The following is an 8,515-nucleotide window of genomic DNA, read 5'->3' as shown; positions in this document are numbered from 1 at the left end:
TGTTGACCTGGACTCTGAGATTGACACTGCCGTGGGCTGCTACTTGCTGTGTAGACATACCCTATGACTCTACAAGGGTGCAAAAGTCCTGTCAAGATGTACAAGTGTGCTTAACTTTATGCACTGTGCGTAGTTCAATTGAAGACACTGGGAATGCTCACATAGTGTGTAAAGTTAAACATGTGCACAAATCTTTACATGACTCAGGCCTAAAATACTATGAGAGAGAGAGAGAGAGAGAAAAGAAATTGCTTTCTTTTCAAGTTTGTTTACTTTACAGAGTTGCCAGCATTTTGTGTATGGTCTTTTTAACGATTTCCCCTGTAAAATCAGTCAGTTTATCTTTTTTCTGTGGGTTTTTCATGCAATGGGATAGAAAAATATTTAAACTAAGAAAATTCTACTGACTCTACTGCCTGGAGTGATTTTTAATATTAAGGAAAATTATCATTACTTTCCTATTATTTTTAAAGTGTTGCCAAATCTTGTGATTTTTATCACAATTTTCATATTTGGTGTTTTCTTTAACGGGCCAGTTCCTTGAGTTATGTGACAGGTTTCAGAGTAGCAGCCATGTTAGTCTGTATCCGCAAAAAGAAAAGGAGTTCTTGTGGCACCTTAGAGCCTAACAAATTTATTTGAGCCTAAGCTTTTGTGAGGTACATTCCACTGAATGCATCCGATGAAGTGAGCTGTAGCTCACGAAAGCTTAGGCTCAAATATATTTCTTAGTCTCTAAGGTGCCACAAGTACTCCTTTTCTTTTTGAGTTATGTGATAAGACTATCAACTTTCATTTTAAAATCAAGTACATTTTTAAGCCTCATGGTTGCAAAGAAAAGCTTGAAAACATGAACCCTACAGGCTCCAAAACTAGAAGGTAATTTAAAAAAAATCCCAGTCATAATTTTTGAGCACTTGTGCCCCAACCCTGCAAACACTTTACACAAGTGCTTAACTTTACTATTGTGAGTAGTTATATTGAATTTCAATCGAAATCAGTTGAAATATTCATGGTAGTAATATTAAGCACATGCATAAATGTTTGCAGGATCAAAACCTTAGGACTGGCAATATTATTGATGATAGTTATTATAGTCTCGGGCTGGTAACTAGATATTGTACCGGGGCTGCTAAACTTTCATGGCAATTGTACCTGTTAGTAGTTTGCCTTATCATTTGTAAATACATTACACAGATATGGGTTTGCACCACAGCGATCAGATTTGTATCCATATTTCTCCAAATTTGTGGGAGAGGGAGAAGAGGAGGCAATATCTGGCCATCCGCGTTTTGGTTTGTATCCTTCTCTAATACGCGGACTCCGTAATTACTTCTGTCCGCAGCTCCCACTCTTTTGTGCGACTTCCTCTAACTAACTAGGGATTTCAGTAGCAAATCACAGCCCAGAAAGCACACCCTCCGGAGCGGGAGGAGCTTTTCTCTCCTGGAAATGAAAGCGGCGAGGAGGGACGGAGGAAGGTTCGGCCAGAGGCGGGGTCTAGTACGTCCCGCCTCCTCTCATTGAGTCACGGAGGCGTTGCGAGCCCTGCTGGAGGAGCGATTGTTACAAACAGAAGCCCGGAGAGCGAGCTGGGCGGGCGCTCTGATTCGAGCGTTGGGACAAAGTAAAAGAACCTCCGGCGCCTGAACGTTCCAAAGAAAGATACATTCCAGGGTCGGAGCAGCGGCGACAACACGCAGCCCGGGGGAAACTTTCCCACAGTCGGAGGCAGCGGATCCTGCAGCCCTTGTTGAGCGAGGGCGAAGAGGAGGAGGAAGGGGGGGATAAACTGGGGACCGAGAAGATGAATCGGAGTTTTAATAAATCTCAGACTCTGCGGTATTTCGATTGCAGCGCGGTGGAAGTGAAGAGTAAGGTAAGGAGACTGCGGCAGGACACAATCTGGAAGCAGCCTGGTGCTTTCCTCCCCCGCCGGATTATTTTGCAAATGAATGGATACCCCCCCTTCCCCCTCTTTGCAATTGAGCATATTTTCTAAGTTGCAGCAAAGGATAGGTAGCAACTCTTTGAAAGGCTGAGCTGCGTTCGGTATGTAGCTGCGATCACATGGCTCAGACTCTCTAGCTCTCGTATTTTTTTTCCGTCTGGATTGAGCTGGAAATGTAGGGAAATTCACATCCCCCCCCCCCAATCCCTGTGCCCACAGTGAGCAAGGGGGCTCACACAGCAGCTTGTCTGGAGATCTAGGGCACTTGCCATGAGGAGGACTTCGCCAGGCAAGTTTGCGGCCACTGTAAACTCTTTATTTTGGGTTGCACATTTCTGGCTCGCTGTGAGTCAGTAACTGCACCCCCCTCCCCCAGCTGCGATGGGCTGTTTATACAAAAGCCGAGGTTTTTAACAGGGTGAAAAGCCCGTTAGTTCAATCAGTCTCGGCTTAATCCCGAAGGGACGTGGGGGTGGTGCTGCAGTTTGAAAACCCACTTGGTTTAAACGTGATCTTTCGTTGCTTCGGTTTGAATCAAGAAAGAGCACAACGTTTGGAAGGTTGTGGTTCGTTTGTTTTAGGAAAAAACGATCCATTGTCTCGCTTTATAGACCTGTTCGGAAGTTGGTAAATGTAGCTGTGAAAAGAGGAAAACCCCTCCCCGTCTTTCTCTGCCCCACCCCCCATATGAATTAAATCTGAATTCAGTCCTACCTCCCCCTTTAGCTTCGGAACGGCTAATACGCTTTTGGTCTCCTTTACAGATCTCAGCCTGAGTCAGTGCTGTAATGTTTGATGCACGTCTTCAACTCTGTGATCCTGTTTAAACTTGTTTGGGTTTTTGTAATCATCTGATTATCTAGTGAATTTTTTTCTCTTTGTTGGGGGGAAGGCTCAGCTCCTAAGGATTCTGCTAAAAAAGTACTTTGTCTGGTGATCCTTCTTTCACAAAGATGAGACCCTGGCTAAGTGCATCCTGATCTGTTGCACTTTGTGTGTGTACCTGTGTTAGCTTGATGGCTTTCTGAAGAGTCCCCTAGGGAATATTGAACTTGAGCAAGCCTGACTGTCTTGCTTTAGGACCAAGCCTGACTAGTGATAGGGCATGTGTTTGTAATGAGACATAAATTACATACATCTTAAGTATACGCTTGAGAGAACTGAGGCGGAATTCCAAATGCTTCCGGTTCCCAACTAATAGTAGTAAATTACTGTAACAGCCAAATAAATAAAATAAAAAATTCCATTGAAATAATTTAATAAGTTTCTGTCTTGTGCATGATGCCAAATACACTTCCATTGAACGCCTAGTGGTAGCTCAGAACCTTTAGACTAGCAAACAGGGCCACAGTACTGAGAGTAAGAAAACGGGCTTCTATTCCCAGCTCTCCCACTGACATGCTATGTGACTTTGGATAAGTCGCAATCTGTACCTCAATTTCACCATCTGTAAAATGGGGATAATATGTGTACACCATTATAAATCACTTTGAGATCTATGGATTCTATAAATGCTAAATATTATTGTTAGAGAATGAATTGTCAATTAGACCATAGCATACAAAATTAGAATGTTGCAAAGCAGCCATGTCAAAGCTTGAGTTGAATATCCAGCTTTTAAAATCCTGTTTTCAAGTGTCGGTAACTTTCTCAAACAATCCTTTTGGGTTGAAATGCCTACCATTTAGTCTCAGCAAGAAGAGGTGAATTTGTTTCTGTTCAAAACTTGATCAAAATCCAGCCAGGCCCTTTTGAGTGGAAAAATGTTTTGTACTTGTTCAATATTTATTTTTTAAAGCTCTAGCTGTCTGATTTTAAAAGTTCATACCATGTGACTCGTCCTCAGTGACTAGTCACAATGCAAGTCTGAAAAAAAAAATACAAGGAATAAAATGAGTGCCTTGTAAAACTTCATGCAGCATTCCAGATTCACTGAAAAACCATGTAAATAGGTTAAGATGATGATAAACCTGGTTATGTGTCCTGGTCTCCATCTACCACAGTTGTTAATGGGACAGTTTGATTCAATTCAGACAGCACATACCTCTGCCCTTGAGAAAGTACAAAATGTGTAATGGGTTGAGCTGAGAAGCTGTCTTAATTTCTGGGGTATTTATGATTGGAGGTGTCCTCTCAAATGCAGGTTTAGAACCCTTTATTTTCTACCCTCCAACCTGTATGGTGGGAGTGGAAAGGTGTCATCAGGCTTGAAAAACTTTTTTGTCTATCTCCTTACCCCCCCCCCCCCCCGCAGCCTATTTCCAGGTGTGCTTGCTGTGAAAGCATAATGCATTCAGAAGTGCTCTGCGTACCCCCAAGAAACCCTCCAGACCCAGTTAGATGAATGCTTGCTTACCAAGTCCTACATACAGTGCACTTGACCCACATTTTCAGCCTTCTGCTGTTAAACACATGTCTAACATCTGCAGATTGGCCAAGTTAATACTCCCATTCTCCATTTTAGTATGCAGTAAGCTAGTTTTCTATGTTTGTTTCCTTTGGTGGTTGGTTTTTTGTTTTTTGTTTTTTTAAATCTCACTACTAGTAAGCACCTGACAGCTTCTTTCTCAGCTGCAGAAACCCTCCAGATGTATCCCATCAGCCCACCTAACACTTGCATGTGTGATTTAATGATTGTAGATTTCTGGAGGGGGGGTAGATATAGTGAGAATATTTGTGGGGAGGAGGGGTTTTCTGGAAGGGCTTTAAAGGCTTTGGGGTAAGGTGTGTGTGTGTGGGGTGTCTCACTACTGATGTCAAGAGGTTATTTTTAAGCCAAGGAAATGAAATGCAGAAAACCACATTACTTCATTCTTAAGGTAGACTCTTTAAATGTTACACAAACTTGAAAAAAAACCCACCCCCCCCAATATATATACACATCCATCAGTGGTCCAAAATACTACACATGCAGTGCATCTGGGTTAATGTTATGATGGATACCTTAATTCTTGAATTTCCTAACTTTTGTGTGTTTAAATTTTCAGCCTTAATGTTGCATTAGCCTAACTGTTATCCATTGTTTGTAGTAAAACTGAGTGTTAATTATGTAGCAAGTTCTTGTGATTAGTTTATGTAGGGAGATCACTGTTGAAACAAAAAGAAAAGGAGTACTTGTGGCACCTTAGAGACTAACCAGTTTATTTGAGCATAAGCTTTTGTGAGCTACAGCTCACGATGAAGTGAGCTGTAGCTCATGATAGCTTATGCTCAAATAAATTTGTTAGTCTCTAAGGTACCACATGTCCTCCTTTTCTTTTTGCGAATACAGACTAACACGGCTGCTACTCTGAAACTGTTGAAACAAGTTTCTCTTAAATACTTTACAGAGCTCTTAGGTATATTAGAAGGGGGTAGCTAATTCTGATACTTCAGGGGTTGATCAGCCAGGGTCAAGAAGAAACTGTTTCCCAACATATAATATTGCACACCAGGCAAGGTACATTATATTTATGCAGACTTTTCTATCTTTCAGTGAATCATCTATGATCCACAGTTGTTGGAGATGGGATACCAGGCTAGGTTGGTTTGTCCTGGTATGACAATTCCTCTGACCTGACTGGAAATGCTAGCTACTAGCTACTCTCCAGTTTGGCTGGACTCTTATTGCTAAAAAAGACAAGTTAAATACCATCTAGTCAGTGCAACTGTTCCTGGCAGCTGTGTGGTGCCAGCCTTTTAAATATTTAGAATCTAGTCACCTTTATTTTGTAAGCATGAAGCTTGTCAAAACATGTCTGAGAACTAGAAAGTTGAGTATGAGAACTCCTGTTTTCTTAGCTATCTTCTAATGATATGGCTTGTCAAAGAGAGCGAGTCAGGTGCATAAGGTACAGTGTCTTAAACTAGAGTGTGTAATTGGTTTGGGATCCAGGAGTTCCCAGTGGCAGATCGTGGAAGGGTGGAATCTGTTAATGGAGAAGGTAAGCAGAAGGGAGGTGCCTTTGTGTAAGTTCCTGAAACCATTTTCTTTGGCTTTTACTGACCAAGATGTGCAAGAGCTCCAAAAAAATTGCCATGGAACACCTGACAACTTTAATTATGCTTCCTCTGGACCCATCCCCTATTATCCTGAAGCAGATAATCATCTGTTTACGTAAACACCCAGCAATCTAGTATATTGCAACCTTTATGATTCAGATTTAGTCCTGATTGAAAACTAAGGGCAGAATTGCTCCAGACTAGTTAAGACTCATCTAAACCTGAATCTGGATTTAAGTTTAACTCTAAAGGAAGGATCTCAAACCCTGGAGAAAGTTGCTTATTTCCGTGGTTGCCCTCTGAGGAAACAAACAATCTTGACCCCCAGCTTGACATCCTTCATATCCCCAGAGAGCAAGTGGTCTGATTCTCAGACACTATTCCTGCCTTATCAGTATCAGAAATGAGTGATATTAAAAAAATAGACCCATGTGTCTTCTCAGTGTTGGCGACCTCTAAGCTTCATGGAAAATTTAAGTGGTCAGATTTTCAGCTGGTGTAACTCATTTTAGCTCCTTTGACTTCAGTGGGCACTATGCTGACTTACGCCATCTGAGAATCTGGCCCTAGAGCATTTTTCAACATCTGCCACTTGATTCCCTGAATATTTAATATCCTATGTTTGTCCATGGGGAATATTCAAAGCTATAGATTCTCTGGTTAAAAGCCCTTAACAAAATGAATGATGTTGTGAATGCGGAGAAGTACTCATAAAACAAGTCAGAACTGATTTCCTAGTGCAAGTGGTTTGCCATAGTGTGGTGATCTAATGTCTTTTCAAAGGCTAAATAAGGCAAAACAACAAGCAAGCTGTCTTTATACACTCTCATTCTCAGATGAGTTTGATTTTCTGAAATCTTTAATAGTTCTGCCTGAGTTCTCTCTTCCTTATCCCCCTCCACCTCTCCCAAAAAAAAAAACTAATAGGGGCTTTATATCCTGTTGTTGGATGGGATACTGGGGGAAGGGGAACCTGTTAATATCTTTCCCTAGATAGATATGGAAGTATGAATTAATTTTTGAGTCTTTTTGTTCTTGTATGGTTTTCTCTAAAGGATTAAAAACCAAAATACCCACAGCCTATTGAGGCAGATAGTATCTGCATCTGTAGCTCAAGATAAACTTCTGAGCTCCAGGGTTAGGCAGGATTTTCAAATTCATAATCGGTAGTAATCTTGCCAGATCATAACTACTGTTCCTTTCTGCATCTAACATTCTATATCCACTACTCTGTCAGGTTGGTGGCAAGCGGAATATCTTTTCCCCTTTTGAAGACGCTGTCTCAGATTACTGGCTTCTGGAAACAATTCTAAAAGGACTGTGCCCCCCCCCCCCCCCAACTTCTTCCCCAACCTCTTCCCTAAGCTTTTAAAAACTCCAGCTTGCTGGTAGGTCCCATCTTAGAAAATAAACATACATCTTACTCTTAATGCATTTCCTCTCCATTCAGATTTTAAAATCCCTCCTATTATCTTATTCTTGTGTGAAACCCTGTGCATAGCTATGGTGCTCTAGAAACAAAACAAACTTTTGGAGAGAAATCCGTACATCTGCGATGAGATATTCATTCACCATTACCACTTAAAGGGTGAAAACTGAAGACTTCTTAAAATAAGAGTTTTTTTCAAAACCGAATCAGAAAATTATTTTGGGATCTTTTTCAAACGCGGACCTAAATGGAAGGATACGTATGGAGAACACAAGTGTCCATTTCTTTTCCATCTAGCAGGACATTCTGGAATATTGTAAGTTTTTTTTTTTTTTTTTTTTAAAGTCTGTAATAACCTGGAGGAAGTTACTTGACTTTTCCACGGTATGCATCCGATGAAGTGAGCTGTGGCTCACGAAAGCTCATGCTCAAATAAATTGGTTAGTCTCTAAGGTGCCACAAGTACTCCTTTTCTTTTTGCGAATAGAGACTAACAGGGCTGTTACTCTGAAACCTGTTACTTGACTCAGTTGTCACTCTTGAAGGTTCTGGTTTTAAGATTTCTAATACGTTAAGTTTGTCTCTTGCCAAATTCTGTTTAAAAGGGGCAGAAACTTGTATTGTCCTCACACTCCAAGGCTATGGCTACACTAGAGAGCTTACAGCTGCACAGACGCAGCTGCGCTGCTGTAAACTCTCTAGTGTAGCCGCTCTAAGCGTTGGCTTAATTAATGAGTGGCTGTAGCTATGTCGGTGGGAGAAGCTCTCCTGCTGACATAGCACTCTCCACACTAGCGTTTAAGTTGGCATAAGTTGTGTCTCTCCGGGGGGTGGCTAATTCACACCCCTGAGCAACATAATTTATATCAATTTTAAATTGTAGTGTAGCCATAGCCTTACCTTATTTCCTCTTGACTAAAGGTACAAGCAGAAAAGTAACTGGAGAAGGGTCTTCAGTCTTTCTAGAGTGGATATAGATCCACTTTGTGTGTTTTTTGTGTTTTTTGAAGTGACTAAAAGAAAAACCTCTTCAGGAGATGCTTAATTTCTTATTTTCTGATAAGAGGATTTGGCATATTTTAAAATTATGGTTAGGGATGTGATAACACCCCCTTGCAAACAGCACCGCAGTCAGGCATGTCATGTGCAATGAC

General features: G+C 41.2%; 1 protein-coding gene across 1 annotated transcript in view; it reads left to right on the top strand.

Moving 5' to 3' along the window:
- The first annotated feature begins 1,587 nt into the window (after positions 1-1,587).
- The window catches only part of PARD6G (par-6 family cell polarity regulator gamma), a 106,076-nt gene continuing 99,148 nt past the window's right edge, over positions 1,588-8,515 (top strand). Inside the window, exon 1 of the mRNA XM_073331840.1 lies at positions 1,588-1,879. Within this exon, the coding sequence (XP_073187941.1) occupies positions 1,808-1,879 (72 nt within the window). The 5' untranslated portion in view covers positions 1,588-1,807. The remainder of the gene's footprint in view (positions 1,880-8,515) is intronic.

This window comes from Lepidochelys kempii, chromosome 2, assembly GCF_965140265.1.
Source record: "Lepidochelys kempii isolate rLepKem1 chromosome 2, rLepKem1.hap2, whole genome shotgun sequence".
NCBI classification, from domain to species: domain Eukaryota; kingdom Metazoa; phylum Chordata; order Testudines; family Cheloniidae; genus Lepidochelys; species Lepidochelys kempii.
The sequence above is the reverse complement of the archived record's forward strand: the minus strand, read 5'-3'. Positions and strand labels throughout refer to the sequence as shown.